This window comes from Chrysochloris asiatica, unplaced genomic scaffold (genome assembly GCF_000296735.1).
Source record: "Chrysochloris asiatica unplaced genomic scaffold, ChrAsi1.0 scaffold00003, whole genome shotgun sequence".
NCBI classification, from domain to species: domain Eukaryota; kingdom Metazoa; phylum Chordata; class Mammalia; order Afrosoricida; family Chrysochloridae; genus Chrysochloris; species Chrysochloris asiatica.
Window position 1 is genome coordinate 10,464,388 of NW_006408521.1, and position 23,076 is coordinate 10,487,463.

General features: G+C 37.4%; 1 protein-coding gene across 2 annotated transcripts in view; it reads left to right on the top strand.

Annotated features, from left to right (window-relative positions):
* A1CF (APOBEC1 complementation factor) overlaps positions 1–23,076 on the top strand; it is a 78,999-nt gene that overhangs the window by 48,856 nt on the left and 7,067 nt on the right. The window contains exons 6-8 of one of the 2 annotated variants that reach the window (XM_006831111.1): positions 11,571–11,668; positions 17,764–18,037; positions 20,125–20,330. In XM_006831111.1, the coding sequence (XP_006831174.1) occupies positions 11,571–11,668; positions 17,764–18,037; positions 20,125–20,330 (578 nt within the window). The remainder of the gene's footprint in view (positions 1–11,570; positions 11,669–17,763; positions 18,038–20,124; positions 20,331–23,076) is intronic. The other variant, XM_006831112.1, reaches the window with a different exon arrangement.

Genomic DNA, 23,076 nt, shown 5'->3' on the forward strand with positions numbered 1-23,076 from the left:
CTTTCTACTCCCGTAAGGATTTACACCCTCGGAAACCCTGTACAGGGTCGCTATGGGTCGGAACCGACTCGACGGCACTTAACAACAAAAACATGCCTGGAATAATACATTGAATAGGAATGGTATCACATTCAATGTCAACAAGAACATTTAAAGATTTATCACAAAGAACACTATTGTCTGTGATAGGATCATATTCATACACCGTCAAGATCAGGTAATACCACTACTACTCAAATTTGCACACCAACCACTAAAGTCAATGATGATGAAATTGAAGGTCAGAGAAAAAGAGGAAGACCCCCAGCAAGATGGATTGGTAAAGTGGCAGCATAGATGGGCTCAAGCATGGCAACAATAGTGAGGTTGGCCCAGGATCAGGCAGTGTTTCATTCTGCTGTGCATAAGGTCGCTATGAGTTGGCACCGACTTGATGGCACCTATCAACAACAACAACCAACTTCTTCAGTCTGAAATTTATCAAACATGCAGTCAGGAGGCTTTGATAATTATTGTTAATTGGAATGTGAAAGTTGGAAACAAAGAAAAAGGAGCTGTAGTTGGAAAATATGACCTTGATGATAGAAATGATGCTGGAGATTGCATGATAGAATTTTGCAAGACCACTGACTTATTTATTGCAAATGCCTTTTGCAGCAATATTAAAGACAATTATATACCTGGATCTCACCAGATAGAAAACACAGGAAATCAAACTGACTACATCTGTGGGAAGAGACTGTGGAAAAGCTCGATATCATCAACCAAAACAAGGCCAGGAACAGACTGTGGAACAGACTGATCATCAATTGCTCATTTGTAAATTCAGGCTGAAAATGAAGAAAATTAAAACAACTCCACAAAAGCCAAAATATGACCTTGAGTATATCGTTGTTCTTAAGTGCCATCGAGTCAATTTTGACTCACAATGATCCTATACAGAGTTTCCAAGGAGCAACTGGTGGATTGGAACCACTGACCTTGTGGTTATCAGTCTGATATTTAACCTACAGTGCTAAACCAGGATTTTTGTATTTACAGACCATCTTAACAATAGATTTGGGGGAAAAAGAGAATAGATTTGATGCTTTAGACACTAGTAACTGAATACCAAAAGAGTTGTGGATGATATCAAGAACATCATACCAGAAGAGAGGAAAAGGACATTAAAATGACAAAAAGAAAGAAAGGGCAAAATTGCACATCAGAAGACACTATGAAACTTGCTCTTGAAGGTAGAGAAGCTAAAAAGAATGGAAGAAATGAGGTAGTAAAAGAGCTGTACAGAAAATTTCAACTCAATAAGACAAAGTGAAGTATTCTAATGAAAAGTGCAAAGACCTTGAGTTAGAAATCCAAAAGGGAAGAAAACTCTCAGCATTTCTCAAGTTAAAATAACTGAAGAGAAAAATCAAGCCTCAAGTTGCAATATTGAAAAATTCAATGGACAAAATATTGAATGAGTTGGAAACGTCAAAATAAAAGATAGAAGACATATACAGAGTCACTGTACACAAAAGGATTAATTAATGTTTAATCATTTCAAGTGGTATCATATGACCAAAACTTCATGGTATTGAAGGAAAAGCAACACTGAAGGCATTGGTGAAAAACAAGGCCCCAAAAAATCAATGGACTACAAATTGAAATGTTTCAACAAACTGTTAATAGCTCATTCATCTACGTCAAGAAATATGGAATATAGCTAGCTGGCCACCCAACTGGAAGAGATCCATATTTGTACCCATTCCAAAGAAAGGTGACCCAATGAAGTGCAGGAATCATCTAATAACATCATTGGTATCACATGCTGAAGACGATTCAAAAACAGTTTCAATACAGAGTTGCTAGAAATTCAAGCTGCTAGAAATTCAAGATTTAGAAGAGAACATGAAACAATAGATGGATTTTGGCTGAAAACAGAGAATACCATAAAGATGTTTATTTGTGCTTTATTGACTATGCAGACATTTTACTGTGTGGATCATAACAGACTTTGCATAACATTGTGAAAAATAGTTATTCCAGAACACTTAATTGTGCTCATGAGGAACCTTACATTAGACCAACAAGCAGTCATTAGAATAGAACAAATGATTGCTGTGCATTAGAGTTGTATCCTTTCACCAGATGTATTCAATCCATAGGTTTAGCAAATAATCTGAGAAGCTGGATTATATGAAGATGAATGTGGCATCAGGATTAGGGAAAGAGTCATTAACAACCCACAATATGCAAATGACATAACCTTGCTTACTGAAAGTGAAGAGGATTTGAAACACTCATGACCAAAGACTACACTCTTCAGTATGGATTGCACCTTGATGTAAAGATTGCTAAAATCAAGTGAGCCAATAAATAACATCATGATAAATAGAGAAAAAGTGGAAAAGATTGAAGTTTTCAAATACTTCAGTTTGCTTAGATCCACAATCAATGCTCATGAAAACAACAGTCAAGAAATCAATTTGCATTAGGCAAATCTGCTGCACAAGACCTTGTTAAATTATTCAAAAGCAAAGATGTCAGTTTGAGGACTAAGGCGCACCTGACCCAAAGCATGGTTTTTTAATGGTCTCATATGCATGTGAAAGTTGGATGTGAATAAAGAAGACTTTAGAAGAATCGATGCATTTGAATCATGGTGTTGATTAAGAATATTAAAAGTACTAGAATGCGGACTGCCAGAAAAACAAACAAATCTGTCTTGGAAGAAGTACAGCCAGAATTCTTATTAGAAACAAGAGTGGCGAGACTTCATCTCTCCAACTTGAGACATATTATTAACAGGGACCAGTCCCTGAAGAAGGATATCATGCTTGGAAAAGTGGAGGGTCAATTAAAAAGAGGAATACCCTCAAAAGGACGGACTGACATAGTTGCACCAACAATGGGACTAATCATCACAATAACTGTGAGAAAGGTACAGGACGCAGGACGGAGCAGCGCTTCGTTCTGTTTTGCCTAGGATCACTATGAGTGGGAATGACTCAACAGCGCCTGACAACACCACCATCAACAATACTATCTTTCCAATGCTTTTTATTGCCTTGTCTAGACTCCTAGGTTATGATATTGACTTAATACCTCTTTCTTCTCCATGTGGGAGCTATAACATTAATACAGGTGAAGCATTTCAAGAAATCAGGCCCAAATGAGCAACTTCGCCAAATCTATTCTGCAGAATATAAATTCCATAAACTATTAATAGATGCTACTGATAAAATGAATAAATGGTGAAATACATTTATGTACAAAAGATCAAAAATATGAAACAGAGTTTTTAACGTTGGACTTATCAGCGTCCTTAACCTTCTAAAAAAAAAACTTTGAACAGTCCCCAAATAAAAGATAAAGAATGCCTAACTTTTGGGCCATAGATTCCTTTTTTTTTTTTTTTTGGCCTACTGTTTTGAAAGATCAGTGTGTCTTAAAATACACTCCTGGCCTTGCTGGCCTAGGTTCTACACAGTGGACAGCATCTCACCATACTGAGAACCCCATCTTTATTCTACTAATTCAGTTAGTCACCTGTCACTTCTGCAGTGCGTCCTATGTGACAGGCACTGTGGAAGGAGCTAACAAGCACTATGTATGAGGGGGAGATGTTTAAAATGCTCCAGAGCAACAATGGCAGTCACTCTAGTGGTCCTGAGGAGACTCATGCTTAGGAGAAGTAACATGTAAGGTGAGATTTGTTGCAGTTGTAGGCACAGAAACTGTTCCGTGCCTGTATAAATACTTCTTCACCAAAGCTCCCCCTGCCAGATCCCCACTGCCCATTCTGTGTTGACTTTCTACCTTCCCAGAGTGAATAATTTTTTATCTAATTGAAACTGGACTGTTTGGGGGGAGGAGAAGGAAGGGTTAGAGTGAGAAAACACTAACAGGCTACTTGCTTGCATCATCACTAGTTATTAGCTTCCCCGGTGTGCACACTGAACAGAGACTTGTCAAGGCCCAGGCACTGTTAATTCTAATGAAAATAATGAATGTCAGATCTGGTCATGTGCTTTGCTCTTGCACTGTCTCTTGACATTTCTCTCTTGGGCCTAACATGTGTCAGCTGTTTCCGGGCACATCCTGAGGCTGGTGGCAGAATGCTCAGGACTCTATAATGATGTGTGACTTGTTCTCTTGCATACTTTGTAGAAGAATGTGAATTTCAGAGGCTGACTGACTAGAAAACTTTTGCAGCACTGGGAGGGTAGCTGGGGGGTTCCTAGTGAAAAGAATATTTTATATGAGCCTCTACTTGTCTAGAAAAACTCCTGCAGAAAAACAGGCAAATAACTAGAATTTTTACTTAAAGTTTGCATCTCCAGAGGAACCTGAACATTCCTTGCAAATATTTGACAATATATAATCTTAAATCTGATTGATTTGAAAATATTATCTTGCCACTCAGAGAAATGAAGAGCAGAAATACATTTTTTCCACTGGTATAGACTAAAGGCACCTGTTGAAGTTCCAATTATAGTTACGACAAAATCTGATTTTCTTACACCAGTTTTGTTATTGTTGTTAAGTGCCGTCAAGTCAGTTCTGACTCATAGGTGAGTTTCCAAGGAGCAGCTGGTGAGTTTGAACCACCAAACTTGCAGTTCAAACTAACCTTGAGGTTGACTGCTTATCCTATGGTACCACACGAGGACTCCAGTTTATTGGAATCCAAATCACCTGGAGGGCTTGTTAATACCAGATTGCTGAGCCCCACCCCCAGAGTTTTTTATTTGGTAGGCTGATCAGTCCTGGTATGATGTTGTAGGATAAGCACTGTGTTACTAACCACCAGGTTGGCCGTTCAAACCCACCAGCCTCTCCTCAGAAACTCTATGGAGGGTGGCTATGAGTCAGAACTGACTCTGTAACAAAAAAGGTCGAGCCCAAGAATTTTGCATTGTTATTGCTGTTTCTGTTGCTGTATGTAGATTTAGACTCACAGTGACACCATAGGACAGCGTAGAAGTACCCCACAGGATTTCCTAGGCTGTCATCTTTGTGGAAAGAGTCCTCGTGGTGCAGCGGTTAAGTGCTTGGCTGTTAACTGAAAGATCGGTGGTTTGAAGCCAGCAGCTGCTTTGTGGAAGAAAGATACGGTTGTCTGCTTCCATCTATATTGCAGCCTTGGTAGCACTATGGGGCAATTCTACTCTGTCATATAGAGTTGCTATGATTCGGAATCAACTCTACAGAAAGAGGATTATTTTTGTTTTTTAATCCGTATGGGAGCAAATTTCTAGTTGTTTTTCTCCCGTAGAGAGACTAGTGAGTTCAGACTGCCTTTCAGTTTACACTTGGGCTATACAATTGTGCCAACAGGGCTACTTTTTCGTTCCTGAAAACCAAAAGCAAACCCTTTACCTTCCCCATCAGTTCTGACTCATGAAAATCCTACCCAATGTGTTATATATAGAACAGAACTGCCCCACAGGAATCTTGGCTACAATCTTTATGAAAGTCAATTGGCAGAACTTTCTTCCATGGTACTGCTGAGTCGGTTCAAACCGCCAGCCTTTAGCTTATTTGTTGTTAGGTACCATGGAGCCCGTTCCGACTCATAGTGACCTTATACACAACAGAACAAAACACTGCCTGGTTGTGTACCATCCTCACAATTGTTATGTTTGAGTCCACTGTTGCTGCCACTGTGTCACTTTATCTTGTTGAAGGTCTTCCTCTTCTTCGCTGACCCTCTACTTTTCCAAACATATGTCCTTCTCCAGGGGCTGTTCCCCCCAACAAATATAAAATATGAGAGGTGCAGTCTCACCACCATCACTTCTACAGAGCATTCTGGCTGTACAGCTTTCAAAATGAGTTTGTTTGTTCTTTGTTCTTAGGTTCTTGTTGTTGTTGTTGTTATGTGCTGTGGAGTCAGTTCCAACTCATAGCAACCCTGCATAGAGTTTCTGAGGCTGTAAATCTGTATGGGAGCAGAAAGCCTCATCTTTCTCCCGCGGAACAGCTGGTAGTTTTGAACTGCTGACCTTGCGGCTCGCAGCCCGATTTGTAACCACTACGTTACCAGAGCTCCTTTCTTAGATGAGATAAACTCTCATTTGCCCCACCCTAGGAACTTTAGTTACGTTCCTCGTTGAAGGAAACTCTGCAAGTAATTGATGTTCTGGGACTCCATAAGATAAACACTGGACTAAGAAACACTGGACAAGGTCTGTAGTTTGGGCCCACCAGCTTCTCTGAGGGAGAAAGATGAGGCTTTCTGCTTCTGCAAATGCCAGAACAACTAAATCAATTGTCATCTGAAGTGCCACTAAAGTAAATTAATTGAAATTGGAGTGTGGATTGATTGATCATTCTTCCTCACCCCATGTGTATCTGTTGTATACAAGGCCTTGTGCTGGAAGTAGATGAGGCCTATACCAAGATGCCTCTAAAGCAGATCTGGCTCTCAAGCAGCTTACAGTATAGTGGGACCTAGATGGATGGTGGCAATGAAGAAGGAAAGGACCCAAAACTGGAATGAATACGGTCCTCATCAGACAAACTCCTACTTGTCAATTATCAAGACTAAACATGAAATTGAATCATGATAATCATGCCACCAGAAAGAGTCCATATTGGAAATTCAGTTAATTACGAGTTCCCTGCTTGGTGGTTTCAGATACTTCCTTCTTGTTTTTTTTTTTCCCCGGTGGGAAGAGTGAAGAAAAATGCAGGCTGTTTTGAAATTATCCTTGCATTACATCCCTACAATTATTCCAAAGGAAGATAATTCAGTCATTGAACCATGTGGCAAAGCAGAAACCCTCCTTACCTTTGTGACCTTAAATGTAAGAGAATAATTGTACTCTAACAGGGGATAGGAAGGAAGAAGAGGTCTCTTCACCTAGTCTTCCCTCTGGCATAGCATCTCTTTCTATGTTATCTCTAGGCACTGAGGACAGGAGAATATGCCCCAAATTAGACCCGAATAAGCTAGAAGAGGATAACAGACAGTCTAAACTGAGAGTGGCTGACCACGTTTCCATTTTATTTCCACTCTGTGTAAAAGCTCTAGTTATACAATTAAGCAGCAATACTATTTTTTCTAAAGAAATTATTAGTAAAATGTAAAATATAAAGGTCAACCATCTCAGCATAACTTAAAAAAATTTTTTTTACATGCTACCATTAACATAAGGAGCTCTGGTAATGTAGTATGAGTTGAACTGCTAATCACAGGTCAGCAGTTTGAATTCCCCAGCCGTTCCAGGGGAGAAAGATGAGGCTTTCGGCGCCTGTAAAGATTGACAGCTCCCAAAACCCTATACAGGGTTACTGCAAGTCGGAACCAACTCGACAGCACACAACCACCAACACCATTAACATGTATAGTTCTTCTACATAAAAACAAGTTTGGTTTTCTTAGTTTTTTTAGTTACACAAGTTCCTCTACATAAGAAAATAGATCAGGCTCATTTTTAAATTATTATTCACAAGTAATATATTTATTGCAAAATTTTTGTGAAATACTAAAGTATCTAAAGAATGGATAGCCCATCATTCTCCCAAACCTTTTCTTCCCATTCCTAAGGTAACCCCTATTTTAACAGTTTATTTGGCATTTTCTCAGTTTTCTTGGGTGTGTGTGTATGTTTATTTTATATGTGTATATATGTGTGTGTGTATATATATGTTGGGATTTTTTAAACATAAATATTATTTTGTCACTTTTTACATGTATCAATAGGTCTTGGATCTTCCTATGTAAATACATAAGCATGAGCTTCAAAAAGTTTGTGGGGAAGAATCCATTATCTTTAAATTCTATATGCCTGCAAGATTTTGAAGCCTCCTGACATGGGTATAATTTGTTTCCTGTAAAGATTCCTTGGTATTACGTAGTATGAAAGCATCATATTTCACTCTTCTGAAAATGGATATTTAGGCTGTTTCATCACTGTGACACCAGTGATCTAATTGATATCATTTGGCATGATCCTTGTGCACATATGTGAGCATTTTTGAAAAAGGAATTCCTCAAAGCAGAATTAGGTTTTCATCTACATTGTCTAAATCTTTAAATATCATGAGCAGCATGATAGAGAACTATCTTATTCTCAAATGTTCCTTCAGAAAGTTTTTTTTTTTTTTTTTAATCAAAGACATATTGAAGGGACTTCTGACATGATGTCAGACTAGGCAGTGGAGCTACATAGATCCTCTACAACAAAGATAAGGGAGTCCAAATAAAAGAGACAGATGAAAATCCTGGAGTCCTGAGCTTTGGAGGAGAGGTATGAAAATCCAAAGAAAGGCTAAGAGTTACGTGGGACACCAGGAAGAAGAATACTTATGGGTGATTTGAATTCCAGAACAAAAAGAGACCATAAAAAGCACAGAGAAAATTGTCAGACGGCTGTTGGAAGAAAACTTCCCTAACATCATTAAAGACAAGAAGATAAGCATACAAGAAGGTGAACTAAAACCAAACATGATACCAGCTCAGGAAAAATTTAAAGTTACCTACAAAGGAGAACGAATAAATCTAAGCTCAGATTTCTCAGCAGAAAGCATGTAGGCAAGAAGGCAATGAGATGGCATATATAAAACTCTGAAAGAAAACTACTGCCAACCAAGAATCATATGCCTAGCAAAGTTGTCCATCAAATACAATAGTGAAATTAGGACATTTCTAGATAAACAGAAATCAAAATAATTTGTAATAATAATATCAACTTTACCAAAAATCCTAAAGGATGCTCTCTGGGCTGAGAACCAATAACAGCAGAAAACAACCTGAGATTAACACACATGACAACATACCTAGAACTCAATCCAGATATAGAAGTATTTAAAGTTAAACAAACTTACAAGACTGAATATAGCGAACCAGAGATAACAATTTACAATGAAGTCAACTACAAAGCAAAAAGAGGGACTAGTGTAGATATAGAACTTCCAAATGGCAAGGAAGTCAAGTAGAATTTGAGATATAACAGATTGTTTTAAATGGGGAAACATTTAATAAATGACAGGGTAACCACAAAGAAAATGAATACACCTTCACATAAAAAAAAGGGGGGGAGAGAGGGGCAGAATCAGACATTAACAACAGAAATGAAGAAAATTAAAAGAAAACCCATGAGCAAAATTAACTCAGCACTGAAAATTAGGTGGCACAAAGAAAAGCAGCAGTATCACAAAAAACACCCTGTAACAATTAGAAAAAGAACAGCAAAGTAGGCCTGCAGTTACCTGCAGAAGAAAATAAGTAAAAGTTTGAACAAAAATGAATTAAATAAAAAATAGAAAGAATCAACAACACAATAAGTTGGTTCTTTGAAAGGATTAACAAAATTGACAAATCACTGGCAAATCTAACAAATGGGAAGATACAAATAACATGAATAAGAAATTATATGAATGACATCACAACAGAAATAAAACAGACAATAACAGAATACTATGAAGAATTGGACTCCAACAAATTTGAAAGCCTAGAAGAAATGGACAAGTTTCTAGAAACACAAAACTTACTTAAACTAACAGAGACTGAAGTAGAATACTTGAACAGGCCTATTACAAGAGACAAGAGAAGCAATTGATCAAGTCATTATAAAACTCCCAACTAAAAAAAGTCTATGCCCAGATGGCTTTACTGGTGAATTCTACTTAAACTATTCCATAATATAGAAAAGAATGGAAAATCTCCAAATTCATTTCATGAAGCAAGCTTAACTTTGATATCAAAACCAGGCAAAGACATCACTAAAAAAGAAAATTATAGACCAATATCCCTGATGAATGTAGATGCAAAAGTAATGCATTGTAATCAAGTGGGATTCATACTAGTTGTACAAGGATGGTTCGATATTAGAAAAATAATCAATGTAATCCACCACATAAATAAAACTAGGAAAAATCCATGTGATCGTATCAATTGATGCAGAAAAGACATTTGACAAAATCCAACACTCATTCCTGATAAAATACTCAACAAAGGAACAGAAGGGAAATTTCTCCAGTGACTGGTCCCCCGTAACAATATGTCCAAAGTATGAGAGACGAAGTTTGGCCATCTTGGCCTCCAAGGAGCACTCTGGCTGCACTTCTTCCAAAACAGATCTATTGGTTCTTTTGGCAGCCAAAGCACTTTCAGTATTCTCCTCCAACACCATAACTCAAAAGCATCAGTTCTTCTACAGTCTTCCTTATTATTATCCAGGAGAAAGATGGAGACAGCCTAAATACCCATCAACAGAAGAATGGTTAACAAACTTTGGTTCATACACACAATGGAATACTAGGCAACTTTGGAGAATAACAAAGAATCTGCAAAACATCTCACAATGTGGATGAATCTGGAGGACATTATGCTGAGTGAAATTAGTCAGTCACAAAAGGACTAAGATTGCATGAGACCACTGTTGTAAACAGTTAAGAAAAGATTTTCTTGGTAAATGAAACATTCTCTGATGGCTACAGTGTGAGTGAGGGTGGGGATGGAAAAACTAATGGAGTAGAGATAAATACTGTTAAAAAGCAAAAGTATATTGGAAAAGGAGACCTGAGCTCTGATTTCTAGCTGTGTAGATTCATGAGTCTCACTTAACTTACCACAACCTTGGTGTTACTGTTAAGTGTCATTGAGTTGATTCAGACTCATAGTGACCCTGTATAGGTTTCCAAGGAGAAGCTGGTGAATTTGGACTCTGACCTTGCAATTCAGACCAACTTTTGGTCCAGTGCATTATTCCATGGCGCCACACCAGGACTCCTTACCAGAACCTTAGTTTCCCAATATTTCATTTTAAATAAATAAAGTTTAACTTATGGACAAATTAGATTATTGCTAAAGTCCCTCCTACCTCTAAAATTCTATTGTCTAAAACAAAAGATGTAACCAAGTGTTCAGTGGGAGTTGGGTATCGTGAAATTTTAAAAGGCCACTTTACTAGTTTATGTTTAAAAGAGGACCGATAGTTGAATTCAAATCAGTGCAATAAGCATTTCATCATGTATAATATGCTTTTACATTATATGTAACATAAGATGCTTATGATGCAAATTAAGATGCTAGTCATGCCCTTAACGATCTCATAAAAATAAAGTACATAATCCACAAATCCATGCTAATTACGATAAAACATATATATGCAGTCCTGGTATGGCACTGTACGATAAGCACTGGACTGCTAACCAGAAGATTGGTGATTCAAACCAACCAGCTGCTCCTTGGAAACCCTATACAGAACCAACTCAACTGCACTTAACAATAAAATCAATATCATAACAATACATAAACGATAGCTTCTATTGAATGTGTAGATTTAAAATATGCTGTTGTCTTTGTTAAGTGTCTTTGAGTTGGTTCCGACTCATAGTGACCTGTATAGGGTTTCCAAGGAGAGGCTGGTGGGCTTGAAGCACCATACTTGTAGTTAGCAGTCCAGTGCTTATCCTACAGTGCCATGCGAGGACACATGAAATGATCTAGATAAGACCATTATCTAAATTTCAGTTTCCTAAGAAAAAGCAATAAAATCATCTTGGAACCTAAATATATCATTTCCAGTCCTAACTCAGGTTTTCAAACGGGCTATATACTTTCATTCTCCTTGCAGGTGCTGTGGAGAGGGTGAAGAAAATCCGAGATTATGCTTTTGTGCATTTCAGTCACCGAGAAGATGCCGTCAAGGCTATGAAAGCATTGAATGGGAAGGTAATGTAATAAACATTTTAATAACATTAAAAACAAAAAAAATATGTTAAAAAAATTCCATCAAACTTTGTTCTGGAAATCTTATTCAAAAGAGCAATCCTGCAAGCCTACCTCACTAAGACTTTCTCTGTCTCTGATATGGCCACCTTAGCCCCTATAAGATACACAAACATAATGAAAAGTATGATGTCCAATCCTACCTCTAATCTTGTCCAATCTTGAACAAGTCTTTGCCCTCAATTTCCTTAGTTACAGGGCACTAGACAAAATAATTTTCAAGGTGTTTCTCCCAGTTTCAATTTCTCTCATTATTGCGGAAAAAGCTACCATTTTTTTATGCAGTGTTTTGGAGGCTGATGATCAGAAAAGATGTCACAGTAACTGTTACCATTTTGCCCTCCAGAGTTGGATATCTCAACTCTGGAAGACTTAGAATCCCTCACTTTACCACAATTAGTCTGCATAAAACTTATTTCTATATCTTTATTTTATTTGTCCATAAATAAACTAGATATTATTTATATATCAATCCAGTAACTATTAAAAACCTTCTGTAAGACCATATTAATGCTATGTAATGTCTGTAATATACAAATTAAGTAAAAGATGTCTATCCAAGGCCGAAAAGTCTCCCAGGGGAATAAGAAAGGTGCATAAAAACCTTTGCAAAGCTAAGTCAGGTAATAAAGACATAAGAAGTGATTAGTTTCAACACAAGTGGGTTGCTTTTTTAAAAAATCAGAAAAGTTTTCTGAATGTGAAAAGGTAATATCTAAGAAGAATCTAGTAAAATTGGGTAGAATTTCAATAGACAAAATTGGAACAACAGACATTATGATTGTAGAAAGCAAAAAGTAGATAATCTGGGGGGACCTAATACACCGGTAGTTGTTTTTTCCATCAGACCTTCAATCAGTCAGGTTCCCAATAGGAAAGAGATGGCCAAGGGGCTGAGTACAAGTATGTGGGCCTGCAGTTGGAGCCTCCAGCTGTTCCACGGGAAAAAGATGAGGTTTTTCCTCTTCTTTGAAGATTTAAAGCCTTGGAAACCCTATCAAGGTCACTATGGGCCTAAACAACTCCACGGCACTTAACAACAAACACAACAACACACATCTATTATGTAGTTAAATACAACATACATTCAATATTATATTTAACTATAATGGGGTGTGTATGTATACATTAGATATTTATACTTAAATACATAGTTGAAAGTTGGAATTTATTTTTGGTAGTAGAATAATGATTACATTTACAGTGTAGAAAAACAAGCCCAGTGAGAATTGAGGTTTTATAAACTGAGAAGAAAGATGGACTGGAGATTAGTTCACAAGCATCTAGAGTCATCTAATTGAGAAGAAATACGTACCTGAATGAGGGTGAGAATGGAGTGTGGGAGACTGCTTTACAGGCCACTGTGTCAGCTACTCAGGAATTGGTTTGATATAGGGGTGAAAGAGGATGAGTCAAGGTTGTTTACAGCTTTCAGTATGGGAAATTAGGATAATGCTGGAAGGAAATTCAGGAAGAGAAGCCCATTTAGAGAGGATTATGATGGGAGCTCTGGTAGTGTAGTGGTTACGAATCGGGCTGTGAACCTTAAGGTCAGAGGTTCGAAACTACCAGTCGCTCCGCGGGAGAAAGATGAGGCTTTCTACTCCCGTAAAGATTTACACCCTCGAAAACCCTGTACAGGGTCGCTATGGGTCGGAACTGACTCGACGGCATTTAACAACAACAACAACATGATAAACTGAGGTTTATGGCCCTGTAGGGTAAGTACTGGAGTTCTGGTGTGGGACTGTGGATTAAGGCACTGAACTGCAAAGTCCCTTTGAACTAAAGGTCAGCAGTTTAGCTTAACTGCGGCTCCTTGGAAACTCTATAAAGGGTCTTTATGGATTGGAACTGCCGCAACGGCACTTAACAACAACAAGAGTAAGTACTGGACCACAAGGTTGTTTTGAACTACAAGATCGGCGGTTCAAACTCACCAACCACTCCTCGGAAACCCAATACAAGGTCGCTATGATTTGGAACTGACACTTATTCAAGGGCACTTAACAACAACATTCATTTTTTTTTTTCTAGAAAAAATTGTGGATGTCTTGTGCGCATGCAAGTTTTCTGGGTTTGGAGCTGGACAGATTGACAATACATAGTCCCAGCTGTTGAAAATTCTTAAATAACCATGTTTTTTATTATTATTATTGTTAGGTGTTTTCAAGTCAGTTCTGATTCATAGTGACTTTATGTATAACAGACTAAAACACTGTAAGGTTGTTGCCACGTTTGAGCCCATTGCTGCATCTTGTTGAGGGTCCTTTTCATTCTTGTAGAAACTCTACCAAGGATAGTGTCCTGCTCCTGGTGTTAGTGCCCTCCTGATAACTTGTCCAAATTAAGGGAGATGAAGTCTCGCCATGCTCACTTCTAAAAAGCATTCTGACTGGATTTCTTGCAACAGATTTGTTGTTGTGGAAGCTTATGTTGTGGTTGTTAAGTGCCATTGAGTCGATTTCACAATAGTCTTCACCAATACCATTATTTAACTGCAGAAATTTTTCAGCATTCTTTTTGTCCAGCTTTCACATGATATGAGGCAAATGAAAATTCAGTGACTTGGGACAGGCCCATCTTAGTCTTCAAAATGACATCTTTGCTTTTTAATACTTTAAAGAAGTCTTTTACAACTGAAGTGTCCACTGCAATATACCATTGTTTGATATCTTGACTGCTGAGTCCATGAGCTTTGATTATGGATCCAAGTAAAATGAGCTCCTTGACAATTTCAATGTTTCTTCTGTGGATCATGATGTTGATTATTGGTCTAGTTGTGAAGATTTTTCTTTTATGTTGACATCTAATCCATAGTTAAGGCTGCAGTCTTTGATCATCAGCAGCAAATACTTTTTGAGTTCCCTTCACTTGTAGAAAACAAGGTTGTATAATTTGGCATATCACAGGTTGTTAATGTGATAATCCTCCATTCCTGATGCTAAATTCTTCTCCATATAGTCCAGCTACTCAGATTATTTGCTCAGCATATAGACTGAGCCATAGTGTGGTGCTGTGGTTAATGCGCTGGACTGCAAGGTCGGCTTGAACTGCAGGGTTGATGGTTCAATCTCACCAGCCCCTCCTCAGAAACCCTATACAAGGTGGCTTTGGTCAAAACTGACTTGATGGCACATAACAACAACAAATAGTATGGTGAAATACTATAACCATGAATGCATACATTTTCCTCTTATAGACCATGAGGATCTCTGTTCAGTTTCATTAACAGCCTCATGATACATATAAGTGTTCCACATAAGCACAATACTGAGTTCAAAATTATGTTGAAGGGGGCAATAGATAACTTATAACAGGAACCTGATTTTTCAATGAAGAATCATTCATTTTGAAATGTCTCTTGATATGAAAATATTTATTTCAGTCTCTCATCTTCCTTAAAGATGGGACTGGAAAAAAAAAAAAAAAGATGAGACTGGAGACACAGAGAATATTTTATCCAAAGTTACTCCTTTCTTTCAGTCCAAGTCTGCTTCTTCTAATTGCTGATGTTGTTAGTGCTGTTAGGTCAGTTCTGACTCACAGCGACCCTATATAGGGTTTCTAAGGAGTGAATGGTGAATCTGAACTGCCAACCTGGTGCTTCAAACCAACCCTATGGTACAGTGCTTTATCCCACAGCACCACACAAGGACTCCTTCTTCTAATTGTTGTTGTTGTTATGTGCCGTGGAGTCGGTTCCAACTCATAGCAACCCTGTACAGGGTTTCCGAGGCTGGAAATCTTTACGAGAGCAGAAAGTCTCATCTTTCTCCCACGGAACAGCTGGTAGTTTCAAACTGCTGACCGTGAGGTTCACAGCTCGATTTGTAACCATCACGCTACCAGAATTCCTTTGGAAACCCTATACAGGGTGGCTATTAGTCAGAATCAACTCAACAGCACTTAACAACAACAACATTTCTTATAAGCAATATTTATAACCATTTTAACAATGCTTATCTGTATCCAAGTGGATTACAATCTTCTCACTCTAATATTCACACTGTTTCACGAGGTGATCCGTAGTATATCCTAATAAATTTATCAAAAGGAAAGGCATGATTAACTCTCCAGCCTGTTTGTACGACTGGTTACTCCTTTTCAGAGAAGGCTCAGACATCAGGCCAGGGTGACCACTCACACTATAAAAGCAAATATCTAAGAAACAAGAACAGGAAAGGGTGTGTGTGTGTGTGTGTGTGTGTGATACCTCAGGCTAATGCAATACAGTTTAGTTCTCAAAATGGCTACACTCAAGATCTCACCAATATATCAAGGGGCAGCCGTCAATCAGCCAATATCGAATCTATTGGAATCTAATGCAACTTACCAGTAAAACCACTAAGTGAAAATCTATGGGCACACAAAAACAAACTTGTCTACAGAAAGACAAGATATATGTGAATGAAAAAAATCAATAAACATGGCAACAAATGGACTAACCCTTAAAAGGTGGCATGTTACTAGAGAGTAACCATGCTGCGCTGCTATCTTCATACTACGGGACTTCAGAAATTCATGGGAAAATGGAATTAAAGATAAAATTAAAAATACAAAGTTTATTTCTCAACCTAAGCTCTAGCAAGGGCAGGTCAGTTTTGTAAGCAATGATACCAGTCATTTAGTCCACCCATAAAGAACTGAGGGTCCTGGGAATTTTAACCACATCGATGCAGCCTTTATCTCATAATTAATTGAAGGAAAACGGGTACCCTGTAAGGATTTTTTTTTAAGATCAGGAAACAAAAAGGAGTCCAAAAGAGTCCAATTAGGATTTTAAAGTGGATGCCTAATGTTTTCCCATGGAAACTCTCACAAAATTGCCTTAATTTGATAAGAAGAATAAACAGTATTGTGGTAGAGAAAGACTCTCTGATGAAGCTATATCATGTGTCTTTCTGCTAAATTTCTGACTTACTTTCTTAAAACACTCTTATAGTAAACAGATGTTATCGTTCTGTGATCCTCCCAAATGCCAACAGGCAAAATGTCTTGAGCATCCCAAAACTGTTGCCGTGACCTTTGCTCTTGACTGGCCCCCTTTTGCTTTTGCTGGACCACTTCCACCTCATGGTAGCCATTGTTTTGATTAGGCTTTGTCTTTAGGATCATGTTAGTAAACCCATGTTTCATCTACTGTTACACTTCTTCCAAGAAATGGAAGAACTTGGCTAATGCCAACATAATTCAGGACCTCAATCCACTTATTTAAAATTTTCATTGAAAGTCTGTTCTTGTCTGCAGCTGATCTGAGCAACCACGGAGCAGAAAGTTTTCTCAACTTAAATTTTTTTCAGTCAGAGTTATGTAAATGGAACCAATTGAAATGTCTATGGTGTTGGCTATTGTCTCCTATTAATTCTCTTCAATTAGGGCATGGACAAGATTAATTTTTACTTTGAAAATTGATGTGGTTGGTATGCTATTGTAGACACTTCATCTTCAATATCATCTTAACCATTTTAAAAATGAGTTACACATTTTTAAACTGCTCATTTCTTTGGAGTATTGTCCTCATATACTTTTTGTAAAGCATCAGTAATTTCACTATTCTTCCACCCAAACGTCAACATAATCTTGATGTTTGTTATTATTGATTCAATCTTAGCAGAACTCATGTTACTTTGACAGGGGTTTCAAACTGGTGTCAAACCCTTCTTAGTAATTCAAACTAGATCCTGTTCATGCATGTTATAATAAGTCGTTGTTATGTGCTCTTGAGTAGGTTCTGATTCATAGCGATCGAGCATGGTCGAGTTTCCAAGGCTTTCAATCTTTGCAGTAGCAGAAAGTCTCATCTTTCTCCTGCAGAGCTGCTGGTGGACTCAAACCTCGGAACTTGGGGTTCACAGTCCAATGCTTATCATATGGAGCCACGATGTTCCCTTGTAACAAGTTATTACAAGTTTATTTTGGTATAAAAAAATTTGTAAATTCATGCAGAGTTTTTTTCATTATGCACATTTTTTCATAAACTTTTTAAAGATTCCTTGTATCTTCTCATGTTGTCATTTCCTTGCTCGTTACAACAGATGCTGGATGGTTCCCCCATCGAAGTGACTTTAGCCAAACCAGTGGACAAGGACAGTTATGTCAGGTACACCCGAGGCACTGGTGGAAGGAGCTCCGTATTGCAAGGAGAATACACCTACTCTGTGGGTCATGTTTATGATCCCACCACAACATACCTTGGAGCTCCTGTCTTCTATGCTCCTCAAGCCTATGCAACAGTACCCAGCCTTCACTTCCCAGCATCCAAAGGATACCTAAGCAATAGGGCCATTATTCGGGCCCCTTCTGTTAGAGGTAACGCTAAGCAGCTCTTTCTCCAACATTTCAAATGGTTAGAATTGAAATGTCTAAGACAAATTTTCTCCACTGGGAGAAAAACAAGAAAATGGTTTATTAAAAATCAAATAGTATTCAAATAGTTTCCCTTCCATAAGGAATCTTTTCACATTACAACTGGTTGTTGAAAAAACTTGGTCATAGAATAGTACATAAATTTGATGAAAAGTTCTTTGCATGGGACAATAAAATTTGCTAAAACAGAAGCTCAATTGCACAGTTAAAAGTTTCTTACTTATCACCGGATGTTTACCTTCCACTCATACATGACTCAATACAAAATTCCCAAATGAAAACAGTATGGGTTTAATGAAAACTGAGTATCTCAAATAGTAAAAACATTTCAAACTGAGTGTGTACCTGATACTGACTCAGTTGCATCCTTTTCATGTATAATCCACAAATCTCTATGAATATATTCTAACAGATATTGGAGATGCTCTCATTTAATCTCACATGTCTCCTCCTCCAAACCTATTTTGCCTACTGAAAAGCCACAGTATTAAGAAGATCATCTGTTTTAGCCAAAATATAGAGAACTAGATGGTAAACTCCAGACTCCAGATAGGGAAAAAAAAAATCAATCTTACTATCAGACAATAAACATTTCCTGTTTGAATCATATAAAAATACCAAATGTTCAAGCAGCTCAGAAAGCTTTGTTAGATCAAACAATACCGACAATAAGTAAAGCATTTTTTTTTTTCTATTTCCAAGAAACGATATCATCTCTGTCTTGTGGACTACTTAAAGATATAGTGAATGCCAACATAATTCTAGTCCTGGCTTCTTTATATGACAACAATGTGGGCAATTCAACAAAGAAACTGCATTTAAATATATTCTTGGGTTTAACATGGAATCAAAAGGGCAACTCCAGATTATTATAGAAATACTATCTTTTCCTGTTTTTCAGAAAAATTACACTGAGCACCCTAGGGGCTCTATTCATCAGCCTTAAAAGATCTATAATCATATTATAATTGTTGTTGTTAAGTGTTGTCAAGTCGGTTCTGGCTCATAGCAATGCTGATTTCCAAGTAGTGGCTGAATGGGCTTAAGCCACCACCATTGTGGTTAGTAATCTGGTGTTTGTCCACAGTGTCGAACACTTCCCAGAACTGTAATGTTGTAGGAATAATTTGAATTTCCTTCAGGATAATATATCTACATGATGACAAATTATGTCACTAAACCATTCTTCATTTATAATCTAAAATCATATTTCTTAAGAATGCATACATTAAATATAAGCTGTGAACCAGTTGTAATGTAGGGAAAAATCAACTCTACTGCAATAGAAAAAAATTTTCTTATATATATGTATATATATATATATAATTTTTTTTTCTTTTAACAAGAAAGGAATCAATGAATGCTGTTCATGAATGGAGGGTAATCAATCTAATCTTTCTTATCTCTTTATGTCACCATAAGGAAATCAAATTAGCAATGTGGCAAAACAGAAATCAAAAGGAATCTATGTATGAAACTCAATGGAACTCAATCCTCACATGGACAGAACATAAGAGAGAATGGAGAACTGAAAAACATACTTTCTAATTGTTGGTTTTCCATTGAGTTCATTGGGGTGTGATGATTAGAGAAGTTGGAATTCATTTCTAATTTTCTGAACAGTGACAGTATCTATGCAAGACTGATTTGAATACAGGTGGTCATATTTCATTGGGATGTTTTAATAAACACCTTTACAACAGTCATTTAGTCTGTAGCAAAACATTAACAAAAGACTGAATGAAGCCAAAAATTGCACAATATCCCCCTGTACCCAAAATGTTAATTACTCATATACGTACGTATAGCTTTGATGGTGTTGTTTACTCCACGGCTAGTGTTTTGTTTTTTGAAAATTTACCTAATGGTGATTCCTATTTTATGTTGAGTTTCATTACGTAGAATCCTAAAGTTTTCTACCATCTTCAGGACAATAATCCATGTGGCTGGGGTTAACTTTTTCCATTACAGTAAGATTCAGGGTGATTTTCTGGTGGTTTGATTCAGTTTAATCATTCTTACATTCCTAGAAATTTACATGAATGTACCTGTAGGGGCTGCGGGAGTGAGAGGACTGGGCGGCCGTGGCTATTTGGCTTACACAGGCTTGGGTCGTGGATACCATGTCAAAGGAGACAAGAGAGAAGACAAACTCTATGATCTTTTGCCTGGAATGGAGCTCACACCAATGAATCCTGTCACTCTAAAACCTCAAGGAATTAAACTTGCTCCCCAGGTAGGTAATATGTTCCAAAGATAGTTTATTTAAACTGGCTAATGGCCATCATTCGTCTTTCATCAAATGACTATATTTGATCACTCCTTGGTCTATTTGAAGGCAGTGGAAGTACAGTGACAGAATTCTCACCTCCCATATAAGAGACTCAGTCCAGGTTTGATTCTTGGTCAGTGAGGATCAAGTACAGCTACCACTCACTCTGTCAGTGAAAGCTTGTGTGTTGCTAAAAGGGTTTCAGAAGAGCTTCCAGATTAAGAAAGACTTGGAAAAAATACCTGGTGATCTTTAAAAATCAGCCAATAAACACCATTAAGGATCACAATCATCCTATTTCACTGTACATGGGAGCCACCATGAGTTGGGGACTGACTCAATGGCAGCTAACAATAACAACTTGAGCTAGTGCTTGTTTTGTTATGTTTTTCTTGAATTAGATAAAGTCGTCTATCAACATAATGTAATTTGAGAGGATGCTGGCCACTGAATGCTGTGTTTCATAATAGAGGCTTTCACTTTTTTAAATGTTTAAGAACTTATCTACTGAAGTGCAAAGAACCTAGGAATTTTTAATGCACTGGACTGTAAAGTAGGTTTGAACCACAAGGTCAGCAGTTCAAACTCACCAGTCTCCCTTCAGAAACCCTGTACAGGGTTGCTATGAGTCAGAGCTGACCCGTCGACACTTAACAACAACCACCTTAAATGAAAATAAAATGAGGGATGGGCTCCACTACAGAATACTTGTAAATATTTATTGTTTTTGAGCAAAATTACTAAGCAAATGAAGGGTATTAGTGACTGAGAACCCTAAATAAACAATTTATGCCATGCCATCTCTGTTGGAAACACTTGGCTTCTTTTTAAGGAGTCCTGGTGGGGTAGTGGGTTAACTGCAGGGCTGCTAACCATGAGGGCAGCAATTCAAAGTCACCAGCTGCTACATGGGAGAAAGATGAGGCAGACAGTCTGCTCCTCTCAAGATTTACAGTCACAAAGGTATGAGCCTCATGTTTATGGAAGTGACCCTTACAATCGCAGACAAGTAGAAAACATGGTTTCCTAAAAACTCATTTTTGGGTACTTCTTTGTGGGGTTAACACCTTTCTCAAACACTAGCTCACCTGTCTACTAAGATGTCTGCTAACCTTACAGAGGTAATTTTTTTAAAAAGAAGGAGAGGATACCTATGAGAGCAGTAAACAATAGTAATTTGTTCAAAATGCATGTTAAGGTATCTGCTGTGGTGAAAATATGGTAGTAGGTGCTAGAATGTGAAAGTGAACACAATATAACCCTTGTCATCGAAAATACCGTATGGCAATGCAGTGGCAGATACTGATTCACCAATTGATTGCTATCATGAAATACGGTCAGTGCAGGGGTGGAACTTAGCTCAGGGAATACAAAAGTTAGTTATCCAATAAATACAATTAATTGAAGTACTGGGATACCTGGAAATTTTTTCAGAAAAAAAAATTTAAGTAATAATAAATTATGTGTAAAAGTTCTAAGAACTTTTTTTGTTTTTTAAATTCATGCTACAATTGGGTCATGCTTCATATTAATATTGAGACTAATAAAAAGAGGGCTTCTAAAAGTTTATGAAAAATGCACTTAAAATGTAATAAAATGTTCCGCCAAGTTTTTAAGCCCTCTCATATGTAAGCAACTATCCCTATATACCAGTGGGTGACCTTGAACTGATTTGCCTCTGACTTAGAATTTGATGATCAACCAATAGATGGAGATTTAACAACTATATGGCAGAGTTATGAATTTCCAACTAGAAAAGCAGAGGATGTGAGACCTGTCCTGCAAAGTCAGTAGTTAGATGTGGCTTTCTTTAGCATGTGTTTGCATACTGGGCATACACAGTCGATCTGCCAGTTAAAATGAATTTATTACTGAAAAAAATTATACAGGATGCTATGTAGATATTACAAAGCTAAGGTCACTATAGTAACATGGTAACAGAGAAAATGAGAATCATTTGCAAATTTAATAAACTGAGTTTTCATGATTTCAGTTGTTGTTGTTATGTGCCATGGAGTCGGTTCTGACTCATAGTGACCCTGTACAGGGTTTCCAAGGCTGGGAATCTTTACGGGAGCAGAAAGCCTCCTCTTTCTTCTGCAGAACAGCTGGTAGTTTTGAACTGCTGATGTTAAGGTTTGCAGCCCAGTTCATAACCACTACGCTACCAGAGCTCCTTATGATTAAAGTTAGATTCGTGTTAAAATAAATGAGATAAAAAGCTAACTACAGACACATCCTAGGGCGTTGTTCTAACTCAAGGAGTTATTTTCTTACATATATGCCCTATTTTGTGCAGTTTACTGAACTGACTAACTAACCAAGACTTGTGGGCCACCAGAAATGACATAGGATGAGAACAATATAGGCCTTTACAAAATGTTCCATTTGGAGTAATGGCAAAAGAAGAAATAATGTAGGGAAATGTTAAAAAATAAAAATAAAAAAATAGATACTTATACAAATAAGCAGACATTCTGTCCTCCCAATGACATCAGTACTGTAATAGTTAACTAACACTCATGTATTAAGGCACATCAGTAAAGACTAGCCTTTTAAACTCTATTTTTATGAAAATTCAAGGTTAAAAGATATGAAAAGATGGCATAGGACTTTGAGTATAGTTGACACTTCTGTACAATAATAAACAGGAGGAGTTGAGGCGAGTGATGATTAAATCAAGCAGACTTATGCTGTTGTTGTTGTTGTT